This window comes from Anticarsia gemmatalis, chromosome 22 (genome assembly GCF_050436995.1).
Source record: "Anticarsia gemmatalis isolate Benzon Research Colony breed Stoneville strain chromosome 22, ilAntGemm2 primary, whole genome shotgun sequence".
Classification (NCBI taxonomy): domain Eukaryota; kingdom Metazoa; phylum Arthropoda; class Insecta; order Lepidoptera; family Erebidae; genus Anticarsia; species Anticarsia gemmatalis.
Genome location: NC_134766.1, coordinates 4,502,820 through 4,515,838, shown reverse-complemented (window position 1 = coordinate 4,515,838; position 13,019 = coordinate 4,502,820). Strand labels below are relative to the sequence as shown.

The 13,019-nt window shown below is 36.4% G+C and overlaps 3 protein-coding genes across 3 annotated transcripts; 2 read left to right on the top strand and 1 right to left on the bottom strand.

Annotated features, from left to right (window-relative positions):
* Positions 1-242: 242 nt before the first annotated feature.
* eIF2alpha (eukaryotic translation initiation factor 2 subunit alpha) lies at positions 243-3,579 on the top strand. The gene is made up of 7 exons (XM_076129415.1): positions 243-401; positions 491-728; positions 963-1,191; positions 1,575-1,807; positions 2,163-2,278; positions 2,652-2,763; positions 3,423-3,579. Exons 2-7 carry the CDS (start codon positions 491-493, stop codon positions 3,488-3,490), a joined length of 996 nt encoding a protein of 331 aa, XP_075985530.1. The 5' UTR covers positions 243-401; the 3' UTR covers positions 3,491-3,579.
* A 256-nt stretch (positions 3,580-3,835) lies between these two features.
* On the bottom strand, positions 3,836-6,798 carry EndoG (endonuclease G, mitochondrial). The gene is made up of 6 exons (XM_076129173.1): positions 6,448-6,798; positions 6,059-6,261; positions 5,610-5,733; positions 5,260-5,372; positions 4,593-4,773; positions 3,836-4,049 (listed from the first exon to the last, which is right to left on the bottom strand). Exons 1-6 carry the CDS (start codon positions 6,661-6,663, stop codon positions 3,954-3,956), a joined length of 933 nt encoding a protein of 310 aa, XP_075985288.1. The 5' UTR covers positions 6,664-6,798; the 3' UTR covers positions 3,836-3,953.
* A 242-nt stretch (positions 6,799-7,040) lies between these two features.
* PheRS-m (Phenylalanyl-tRNA synthetase, mitochondrial) lies at positions 7,041-9,119 on the top strand. Its single transcript, XM_076129570.1, has 3 exons — positions 7,041-7,762; positions 7,974-8,618; positions 8,892-9,119. Exons 1-3 carry the CDS (start codon positions 7,247-7,249, stop codon positions 9,057-9,059), a joined length of 1,329 nt encoding a protein of 442 aa, XP_075985685.1. The 5' UTR covers positions 7,041-7,246; the 3' UTR covers positions 9,060-9,119.
* The last annotated feature ends 3,900 nt before the right edge of the window (positions 9,120-13,019 follow it).

Genomic DNA, 13,019 nt, shown 5'->3' with positions numbered 1-13,019 from the left:
TAGGACAATGTAATCCAGGATCCAGACTAAGGTCAAGGTCAGTATCGATTAACTCCAGGCTCGAGCAAAACACCTTCCTTGATTATTCTACTGGTAATTATTAATAATGGCAACACAGCTTCCATTTAAATTGGCCCATTCAGTTCCTAGAACATTATTATATTCGCACTTTTAAACATTAAAATTTTTTTTTTAAACATTATTATTAAAATCTTGAACTTTTTATAAAGATTTTATGAAATTTTACATTCCTCACAGCTTACATAAAAATAATTGACAACTTGTCAAAACGGAACGTAATAGCTGTCTTCGGTCGTCAACGTGAACAATACTCCTATTTCATCATTATTTTAGTTGTTTCCTACATTAAATACTAAAACGAGTAGGAAAATACAAACAAGGTAACTTAAATTCCTATATTCGTCCCAATTTCTTTGAATTTTCGTAGTTTAACAGAAGAGTTAGGTTATGAATCTATAAATCTTTACAGATGCCTCTTTCGTGTCGGTTTTATCAAGAAAAATATCCTGAAGTGGAAGATGTAGTGATGGTAAACGTGAGGTCCATCGCGGAGATGGGGGCGTACGTCCATTTGTTAGAATACAACAACATTGAGGGCATGATCTTGCTGTCTGAGTTGTCGAGGAGACGTATCCGTTCCATCAACAAATTGATCAGAGTCGGCAAGACTGAGCCCGTTGTCGTCATCAGAGTGGACAAAGAAAAAGGTACAGTAAAGTTTTATTGTAATAAAAACCAAACTTTAGTCTCCAATTTGAATAAATATCCATACAAAAATATACATTTCACTACTTACGACATGTTTCCTACTTACTGTATGTTTGTTTAGTAACTGTTGATTAAACTGTAATTATCCTTGAAATTATACATGTTCAATAACTTGACATACAATAAAGAAAGCACAGAATATATATTATTAAAAACATAATTCTTGTATCCAGGTTACATAGACTTGTCAAAACGTCGTGTATCCGCTGAAGACATAGACAAATGCACAGAGAGGTACGCTAAAGCGAAGGCAGTGAACAGCATCCTGCGTCACGTTGCTGAGCTCTTACACTACGAGTCATCAGAACAGTTAGAAGAGCTGTACAAAAGAACCGCCTGGCACTTTGAAGAGAAATACAAGAAGAAGGCTTCCGCTTATGACTTCTTCAAACAGGCTGCCGTGTAAGTATTTTAATTTACATTAGCAGCCCTTGCTGAGGTAAAAAAATTATACACCAAAACTTTATGTGACTCACTCTATTTATTTATTAAAACTACATGAAATTTGTGCATTAGATTTTATTTGATTTCATTGAATTAATCGCAAACAATTTGTCACAGCAATGGGACTTCATCATATTATTATGTAGTGATGATTGAAAAAGTCAGTCATCTCAAATTAGGTAAAAGTGTTATAAATGTGTAAAATATTATTTTTAGATTTCTTTAAATCATTTGCTATCATTTGTGACACATTGACATTGTGATCATAATGCTACATGATTTGTGATTATGATAGACCAATCATATGTAACATATTTCATATTTCGTTCCTTTCCTTTCAGAGACCCATCAGTATTGAACGAATGTGGTCTTGACGAGAAGACGAAAGAGGTCCTGTTGGCCAACATCAAGAGGAAGCTGACGTCACAGGCCGTGAAGATCCGCGCCGATATCGAGTGCGCGTGCTACGGCTATGAAGGCATCGATGCTGTGCGCGCCGCTCTCAAAGCCGGCCTTGCGCTCTCCACTGTGGAGATGCCCATCAAGATCAATCTTATTGCTCCACCTTTGTATGGTAAGATTTAAGTCCTACATTTCTTCTATGAAATGTTCTATAAAGGATCAATTTACTGGCAGATTCTATAACCTGAGAGTCTTTGGTATGCATAATTTATGTGTAGTAAAAAAGTCAGTCCAAGTTGTTGTCAAATAAGATTTTGAAGCCATGTCAGAGCTTTTTCTGGTGGCTTAAACAACTTTTACACTAGGTTGACCACTATTAACATGACAAAGCAAAGTAAAAACTGGCTCTTGCCATCCTGGGTAAAAGACCTCTTCCTACCATTATATTATTTTGCAGTCTTGGTTCAATGTGTTAGGCACTCTAGGTAATCGTCATATATATAAATATTTTATATTCCCTCTTTCAGTAATGACGACCTCGACGCCAGAGAAGACAGATGGACTGAAAGCACTGCAAGATGCTATCGACAAAATCCAAGAGACTATCACTACAGCGGGCGGAGTGTTCAACGTACAGATGGCGGTTAGTACGACACTCTATAAACATTTAACATACCTTTGTTCCATTATCACAACTTGAAAATTTATGTTTAGGATTAAATAGACATTTGAAAGTTTCAGTACCTTAAAAAATGTTGCATTGGTGACAAATTAAGCAATTTTTTTATACAAATGTCGTAAAATTAAAAAAACACTCGAAGCTACAGAATGAATATATTCTTAACCTTGTGATAAATAATTGATTATGTTTATTTTTTTATAAATCCACATAACCCTTCTTTGCGTTACGCAGTCGTGTAAAAAATATTACTTTCAACCACTTATTAAATTATTGTAAGTCTCTTCACACATCTACATTATACTCTAGCAATACATATGAGTTTGTTTCCCTGCAGCCTAAGGTGGTAACGGCGACGGACGAGGCGGAACTCGCTCGGCAGATGGAGCGCGCCGAGGCTGAGAACGCGGAGGTCGCCGGAGACTCCGCCGAGGAAGATGAGGACCAGGGTATGGACTCACACCTTCCATTAATGATATTTTATTCGATTATCAATGTTGTAGCTAATAGAATACAATGTTTTTTTTTTTTATCAATTTACAGTTTACACAATACAAGCGATATTATTCCTTCTATTTTGGTTCAAATTCTCAGTCTCGGTCTCAGCCTATCGCAAAATCCATTTGGATTTAGGCCATTGCCTAACTACGCACCTAGTTCGGCTGTTTAATAAGTTTCATCTCAAACATATTGAAAAGTAAAATTTAAAATTACGAAGTATTTTTAAATTTATATATTACTTTACATAACTTTCTCTCATTCATAAGACATCCAAATTGACCTGGTTAAAGGTTATCGGACCCCTTATGCATTAAAAGATAACATAGATCTAGTCAAATCACTCCAGTCATTACTTACTCAATGATTATTTAAATTTAAAGTCCCAATGCTAGACATAAGTCCCGTAAAGAAGGAGGAATTATACCCTGAGTCCTCTACGAGACTGTAGCGTGGTTATAAATATGGCCGCTTTACGACTTGCCGCGCTATAATCGATTTTTAGCATGCAGTTTTAATTTCCATGTCATATTATTCTCAGCGCCTCTTCTGGTTTGCGTTGGGCTTTTACCTGGGTCTTCAAGAACTTAACGTATTCTTTTTCCCTCAGGTATGGGTGACGTGCGCATGGACGACGAGCCCCAGCAGAACGGCGCGTCGGACGAGGAGGAGGACTAGGCTACATAACTGTAACAATTATATATACCGTCGCGATAGCCCTGCTACTGTTGTCGCGTATACATCTAAATATACGTCTGTTTTATACACGTAGAGCATTTTATTTCATTTATACACTACTAGGAATGCCCTCGTCATTCATTTCTCTCTGGAATATAATCTATCTTCCTAAGAGATTCTTTAAAAATGGGTTTAGCCGTGTACTTACTACGTGTACTACTTCCAAGTATAAGTTATTGTTTATCGTAAGACACAGTTTCCAACACGTGTTTCATTAAATTTTGTTTGTATTTTATAAAAAAAATAACTGTTTTGACTAGAGGGTAAAGAATAATGGTAAGGGTATAACAACATAAATGACTCTTTATTTACAAATATCTATTTACAAACTCAACATGTCAAAATATTGCACTTCCACAATTGTTTCAATATAATATTATAATTTCTACTAAGGACAAGCACATTAAACTTTCTTCCCATTAATTCTATTTAGTTTACTTCTGTGAATTTTGTCGAAAAATAGTAAACCAGCCGCTCTTTCTACTGTTTCTGGTGGCACCTGAAAACCAAGACAGAACTTTAAAAACAAGAACTTTGCATGATACAGAAAAAAATACTGAAGATTTCAGTATATACGCTATTTTGGTTTGCTCTTCAGCCATATATAAAGGTGATTAAAAGTGGAAATAAAAAATTCAGAAGTAAACAACACCTCAATGGCACAGTGGTTAAGGTTCGTCAGGGCACTACTTCTGCATACGTGAGGTCGATACTCACACAGAATAAATATTTGTGTATAGTCCAAATAATTTGAATTCACTTTGTTATATTAGCAAAAATGTCAAATAAATTGACTGCCTCCGTGGCGCAGTGGTTTAGGTCACCACGCCAACACTACTGCGTCGGGAGGTCGTGGTTTCGATCCACAAAGAATTGTTTCGGGTCTGGTTGTGCAGGTTGTGCTTTGTGTCCGTTGTTTGTATGTTTGTAAAAGTCCCCGCGATACAAGAGCAATTCGTAGTGCGGAAGTTGTCTTTTTAAAAAAACGCAAAAAAAAAAATTATTCCTAATTGTGGGAGTTGTCTTAAAATTGAATGCTCACCATAAAGCTAGAGACGGGTGTTTCATCAGGTATCCTCTGGTTGGGCATGACGTAGGCCTCCATGTCGAGGGTGCCGTCGGGCGCTTCGCCCACCACCACCTTGTAGAAGTGCGTGGGCACTGCTACAGTGTTCGCACCTATCACTTGATAGCGCACGTATGACTTGCCGTCTGCTTCACGTCTAAAAAGAATAAGTATGTTTGAATTGCTATAAAACTGCTGACATGTTATTCATAAGGTACCAATAATTTTGATAGTGAATAATGTATGTTTACTATTATTCTAATAGTGATTGTTATTTAAGAGAGGTATACTGTATATCCATAATTAACTTTCACATATATAAAGAAATTTAATACATATTTTTCTAAAATGATTTCTACAGTGACATGGGTTTGAAGTCTGAATTACATCAAAAGCATTTTTAGCAATGTGAGTGTTACAAATGAATATTCAAAATTTCAAATACTAAATATTAGTATGAATATAAAAAATGAATTCATATTTTTAGGTTTCTATAGGTAACTTATACCTACGGTTGCTAAGTACATTTAGCGGTAGTTTATATATTTGATAGCATTTTTTTCTACGAATTTAAGCACTATTGAATTGATAAACTACAGCTATGTACCTCACAAACCGGCGGTTAGTCACTGCATCGTCTTACCTGGGTAGGTACAAAGGTCCAGTACAACAGTATACATTGTTATACACTTTTGTCAGCTTGCGTACATGTTTCTCTAAATTATTCCATGCAGATCTGTTAAAGCCCTCTCCTACCTGAAATTGTAATAAAAAAACTGTATAATATGTTATTTTCGGTACATTTTTTCTACAGGGTTTTAATCTAGGTTATAAACCATTTGTGTATCAAATTGAATTCAAATCTGTTCTTTCGTTTTTCGTGAAAGAGTAACAAACATATCTACTACACATCCCCACAACCTTTTGCATTTATAATATAAACTGGGTTCCTTGCAAATTATAATGGAAGTAAGGCTCAAACTAAAGTCTTACCTGGGGTGCCATATTAGTGAGGAAGAATGTCTGGTCTACATGCTTTTGGCAGAGTCGGTGGTTGCCAGCTGCAGCCATGTGGCCTCGGTCAAAACCTGACTTTTTGTAGTCTGAGTTTAAAGATCTGAGGACAATAAAAATATATGATATTTTATAAAATATGAATAAATTATTCAATAGTCCTAAAACATATTATTATACTTATAGTCATTAAGTTACTGCCCAATTTTTGCATAGATTTTGAGTTTTGAATGAAAATAGCCAATGTTCAGATAGATATAAGTTATTCTACTGCAAAGTTTCATCATTATCAGTTATTTGATTTAGCCATGAAAGCATCCAAATACACAGAGTTACTTTCACATGATATTATAATGCATACCGATTTATTTTAATTAGGAATGAAATAACTGTCTGTTCTTTGACAACGTTTTAAGATTATTTCTTACCTAAAAAAGGGATGTATACTCTCATCTGGTTGGAAATCACACTTGCTCCGGTCTACTGCATCATTCTTAGCGACATGCTCTTTTGTGAGGTGTTCAAACACCCAGTGTGGGACTCTGTTACGTCTGTCATATGAGAGTACGAAGTCATCATATGATCTTACATTGTCGAGCCCAGGGAAACCGTACTTCATTATTTGTGATATCTGAAATAAGATAAAGTTAGTTAATTTAGTTATACTATTCTTTTTATTACTCGCCTGACTCAGAGAATTTAACATAATACCAAAACCAGACTCTAAACTACAATTTATGGAATACTTTTTTTATATGCTCTGTGTGCTTGAATTATCCTGCTTTCTTTTATCACGATAAAAAAAACCTTTTCTTACCCGGTCTTTAGCGCCTCCACTCTCCATGTAAGGAGTAGCTGCAGATACTGTACCGAATACAGGCAAACCTGGCATATTTTTAATACGTTTGCCATCTATAGTTATAGAATCTTCACCAAATAAATTACTAATTTTCTCTTTGTTTTGTCCAGCATAGTAACCTCCTAGACCAACAGCGCTTAGCTGTGCCAAATGAAAAAGTCGCTTTCGAAACATTTTATTTTAACGTCTACTCTTGTTACGAATGAGAATCTAAGCAGAAAAATACGTATTTAATTCAATAAATCGATCAAAATAAATACGTAACGACTAGAGGTTAAACACATTTTAGGTTATGTAAAATGACATTTGTTGTTGCTCCATCGATTGTTATTTCGTTTCAATATTTGGAATGATAACGATAGTAGCCAATTATAAATATTATTATTAATAGCTACTGCTTATTTTTGAAACCATTTTGACAACTATGATTTATTGATGGTAATCCAATACTTTTTAGAATCTGGACTATCCATAATCCCTCACACAATATTTTAAATAATTTAAACACAGAATACGGCATAAAAGACAAAACGAAACGGTGTCCGACAGCTGAAATCGGCTACTGTCAGTGTCAGAATGATCGAAATAACTTGATCTGGATTTGTGGAAATTCAGAAGAATCTGAAACAAAACCGAAGGAAAACTGTGTGAAACTGAAGTAAATAAAGTGTGTTTTCTTTCTATATCAATAATCATACGGAACCAGTTATATAACTAGTGTTTAATGTTCCCAGTCAATTGATTATAAAGCCAAATAATGACAAAAATATTGTTCAAAACAAACCGCATTCTTTCCGCGGTTTTAACAAAATGTAAATACAGTACTGCCGCAAAGTCGGTAGCGACAGTGCAAATAAATGGAAAGGAGTTTATATCCGACGATTATACTAATGTAACGCCTAAAATTCTATCGTATTTGGGTCGTAACCTGCATTTGGAAAAAAATAACCCATTATCTCTGGTGAGGCAAAGGATTGTGAATTATTTCTATTCTTCGTTTACTCAAAGAGGGAATCCTTTGTTCAGTGTGTATGATAACTTATCACCTATAGTCACAGTCAAGCAGAACTTTGATGATTTGTTGATACCTTTAGATCATCCAAGTAGAGTCAAATCTGATTGCTATTACATAAATAGAGATACCCTGCTTAGAGGACATATGACAGCTCATCAGAGTGAGCTACTGAAGGCTGGGCTTGACAACTTCTTAATGATTGGAGATGTTTATAGGAGAGATGAAATTGATTCCACTCATTTTCCAGTTTTCCACCAAGTAAGTGCCTACTATCTTAAAAACTCTAGCATGAAATGATTATACTTTTAACTCAATAACCATTAGTAACTTATTTTTATCATATGGTTAACATAATGGTCAACCCAGTGTCAAAGTTCTCAAGATGCCCGAAGGCTTTTGACATGCCTTCCGAAGTTTTGAAATGCCCAGTTCAAATACCACTACTTACTACATTAATTACTGTTTCCAGGTAGATGCAGTGAGATCCCAACGCAAAGATGAGCTCTTTCACGATAAACCAGACCTAGAAATATTTGAACCAACATTTGACCCAAACAACCCATTTGCCTTTCCCAATTCCATAGATGATCCCATGAAACAAAGCTGTCATACTTTAGAAGCTACTAAACTCATGGAAGCTCAATTAAAGAACCACCTTATTGGTTTAGTAAAATGTTTGTTTGGTAAAAATATTAAACATAGATGGGTGGAAGCATATTTTCCTTTCACTCATCCATCTTGGGAGCTAGAAATCTATTATGAAAATGATTGGCTTGAAGTTCTTGGATGTGGTATTGTGAGAAATGAGATCTTGGCCAGTGCTGGACCGAATAATTCTATTGCGTATGCTTTCGGTCTTGGTCTGGAAAGACTTGCAATGGCTCTGTACAAGATTCCTGATATCCGTTTGATGTGGAGTACAGACTCTGGTTTCCGGTCTCAGTTTGAGAATGTAGACTTAAATGCTAAGATAAAATACAAGCCAGTGTCTTCGTACCCACAGTGTAAGAATGACATGTCTTTCTGGTTGCCACCCAACCTGACCATAGACACATTTATGAACAATGACTTCTATGATCTTGTTAGAGATATTGGAGGTGATATTATTGAGCAGGTTTGTACCTATATATAAATATAAATTATAACAATTAAATTCTTGGTCTAGCAATGGGACAATATAGTTTAACAAAAAATAGAAAAAAAAACATTATTTCATGGGAGCATTTTCATAACTTTTTTGTCATAATGATGATCAGGATGAACCTAGGTTCTTGAAAAAATAAAACTATACTTAATGGGTAAGATGCCCAATCAAGAAACACAAATCACATAAGAAACACTTAATTTTCTTATTATGACCATTATGTAATACTTTCACATTTTTCAGGTCAAACTGAAGGACAAGTTTGTTCACCCCAAGTCAAAGAAGCACAGTCTATGTTACAGCATAGTGTACAGACACTTGGAGCGAACCCTCACTCAGGGAGAGGTCAACCAAGTTCACAAGGAAATCGAGAAGGCTGTGGTGGACAACTACAATGTAGTCATTAGATAAAATGTATTATTTGTTATATCCTATGTTGTTTTGTAAATATAGAATGTTGAGTTTATGAAATATGTTTATTAGCGAGCGTTTAAAGAAAAACTGCTTATCTGATATTCGCTATAATGGCCAGTTTGAATGAAACAAGCCAACTGTTTGTATTTTACAGCCTTAGAAACGACTCATAATGTTCCATGACCCATTCAAAGTTTGAAACACAGTCACATTTTCCTCAACCTGTGATCAAAACCTAAAACATCAGCGCAACAACCGCACTTAATACAGCTTCGACTCTCCGCGCCATTGAAGATAAGATGTTTAATAAAACAATCAATTAAAATAATAGTTATATTTTAACACAATTGAGAATTACAAGTCTTGTAGCCGGTATACAATATAACAATATAATATCTTAATTGCTATTTATATGCAACAATTAGTATTTATTGAAAAGGAAATGTAAAGGTAAGTTTGAAAGGATCGTACTAAGTGGCGTTCTTTGTTCACTACCTACCCCTATGGGAATAAGGCGCGATTTTACCAAAGGTCAGGCGCCAGCCATTCACTTATTACGTAAGGCATATAAATTTAATTGACCTGAGTTCTATTCGTTTAAAGTATAAAAAAAACAGTTATCCACTAAAAAAAAATCGGTCAAACGAGATTTTTGTGAACATCTTTTTCAAAAGGAGCATTTGTGTTAAAAATATTCAAAAGTTAAAAACGGATGGCGCTCAGGCAGTGAAATGGTTAAAAATGTAATAAATAACAACAAACTCACCTCATGATAAATAAAACTCAAAACAAAAAAAATTAGTATCATAATAAAATAAATAAATAAATAATCGTATCATGCATCATACATAATTATCGATATGTATTATGTTTAATAATTATTGTCTAAGAGGACGGATCACGTCCGGAACTCTTCACTACGCTCCAAAACGCGTATTACCGATGTGGGCAAACAAACCGCCAGGCTAAAGTGGAATTGGGCCGGACATGTTCACCGGATGCACCCTGAGAGATGGGCTAATATAGCCACGAAGTGGGTGCCACAAAATGGTCGGCGGCAACGGGGAAGGCCCAAACGGAGATGGCGGGACGACATAGACGCGTTCCTGGAAGATTGGCCGGAAGCAGCAAGAGACCGAGGGGACTGGAAGTCTAGGGGAGAGGCCTTTGCTCAGCAGTGGGACACAGAAATAGGCTAGAGAAAAAAAAAAAAAAAAAATATCTAAGCTTATAGATTATTCTCAGCCTTTAAAGTACCTACATATTATTTGACACCATTTGATAGTGTTATCTACAAGGAATCTCACAGCAAAAAGCATTTGAATCCTTTCTTATACGGTAAGTACCCGTTAAGCCAATACTTAGGGGCTGTCTCCACGAGCGAGAGAATCGCGGCGATATTATCGCCGTGCCACGTATTTCTATACACTCTCTATGGAACCGTCTCCACACGGCGATAATATCGCCGCGATACGACGAGTGGCAACGAGCGTGCGAAACGTCAATACATCGTCGCTAGTCGGCCGCGACAAGCAGCGGGTCCGCCGCGCGATCGCGACGAGCGCGCAGCGAGCGCGCTGTCAAATGCAGCGTCATTTATTTTCGATGTTGCCTCTTGTTTCGAGAAGCTTTTTAAACAAGGAAAACGCGGGGATACCGTTACGAGTCGCCGCGGAATCTCTGCGATTCCGTTACGACTCGCGACGATACGCGGCGGAATTATCGCTCGTTCGTGGAGATTGTCAGACGATACAAGGGCGGACTCGTCGCGATTCTCTCGCCCGTGGAGACAGCGCCTTTTAATTAAATATCACAAAAGTGCACGAACAAATTCGAAGATTAATATAAAAATATCATTTTTAAAACATACTTATATTATAATTCAGTGTAGACACACAGTCATCATAACTAAGTAGAAAAACTATATTGTTATTCTGTTTATATTATTTGCTTAGTTATAATATACTGAGGTATGTAATTAATTAATAGCAGATTTTAAAGCCATTATTTGCTATAAGTATTACAATTCCAGCATTTTCCCCGTATAATGGTTTAATTGTAACAGTGTGGCCAAACAATTTTGCCACATCATTTTGAGGTCCGCTTGGAAAGAATTGCACGGCGCAACGGCAAGGATTATTGTGACCGCCCGTTTGGAACAGTCCACAGATTACTCTGCTGCTAGGTTTAAGTTCAGTTCGCTTTCTAAAACTAAGTACCTAGTAAGTTGTTTGGCGACATGTTTGACGACAAATGTTTTTTAACGATGTGGCTACAACATTGTCCCATGGTATTGGTTGCTACCTTGTCTACAGCCGTTGTGTTTACTGAACTATAACCTACCTATTTGGTTTATGAAAAAGAAAGTGATAAGACGCCTACATTATTTTTATTCGATTTTGGATTAGGCATTTGTCTTCCATCTCACCTGATTGTAGGTAGTCGACGATGAAGACAGGGTAATATTACATACATACTGTTAATGTTCTTGAAAGATTCAGTATGTAAATATGTAAGTATGTAAATCAGGGAGGTTAAGGAACTCCCCGACCGCATCCATAGCTGACTTCAGAAATGATTTCCGATATAAGTAAGTAATATAAAAGTTTTATGAAAAAAAAAGGTCTTTTATTTGCAACGCAGATAGTCTATATAGTGAACTAGCTGACCCGCGCAACTTCGCTTGCGTGACATAAGAGAGAATGGGTCAAATTTTTCCCCGTTTTTGTAACATTCTTTACTGCTGCTCTGCTCCTATTGGTCGTAGCGTGATGTTATATAGCCTATAGCCTTCCTCGATAAATGGGCTATCTAACACTGAAGGAATTTTGCAAATCGGACCAGATTAGCGCGTTCAAACAAACAAACAAACAAACAAACAAACAAACAAACAAACAAACTCTTCAGCTTTATAATATTAGTATAGATTAACACTTAATAATATATTATTAATTCTGAGAAATATTTTCACGCGGATGAAGGCACGAGACGTACTGTGTATTGTAACGTAAAATTTTAAACAGAACGTCAGTGCGCAGTGTAATGATTTACGAGTATAGTGATATTTAATCGTCCATTAAATTGGAAGTCGCGTGCGTTTATCTCCCGTCCATTAGAACCTATTAACAATGTAAAACTATCGCATTCCTAGCACATATGTTCCGCGAACATGGCCTATTTGTATAAAACGAGACGAAGAAATAGAACATTAGGTACAGCTTGCTAATTGTTTAAAATGCAATGAGTTAATATCATCAAACTTTTTTGTCGTGTTCCATTTTTTTATAAAACATCTCCCGCACTAAGAATTGCTCTTGCGTCGCGGGGACTTTTACAAACATACAAACAACGGACACAAAGCACAACTCGATCAGAAACAATTATGTGGTTCGCACCCATAAATTGTTCCGTGTGGGAATCGAACCCACGACCTTCCGCGGCAATGGTATAGGAGTGGCGAACTAAATCACCGTGCTACTGGAGGCAGTCAACCTCCGTACCTGGGGGTAAATGGATGGGTGGGTTAGACTCCGCTATGCGTCTGACCAGACCTCATCTCTTGAACCGTAATAGTTAGATATTGCTATTATTACATACAGCGTGTATCTATTGCTGCTATAACAACAAATACTGAAATGGAAAATATTGATAGTGGATCTCCGCCTTTGTTTCGGAGGAGATCCTCGCCCAGCAGAGGGCAAAAGAATAGATAGGTAGTGGCAAGTATATACTTGAACTTCTACTCTAATAGATATCTCTTAGAGTGCAAGTTCAAGTCGCATTTGGCCGGATTTTATTGTAGGTATAAGAATCTATTCTTCGCTTGTTTTATTTAAGTACCATCGCATAACTAAAATAATGTAATCGCGGCAAACCAGACTTCCTTACACAGGCTGTTTGACTTTCAAAATAAAATATGTGAGATTCACCACAGTTTATAAAATCCGTCGTTGGGCA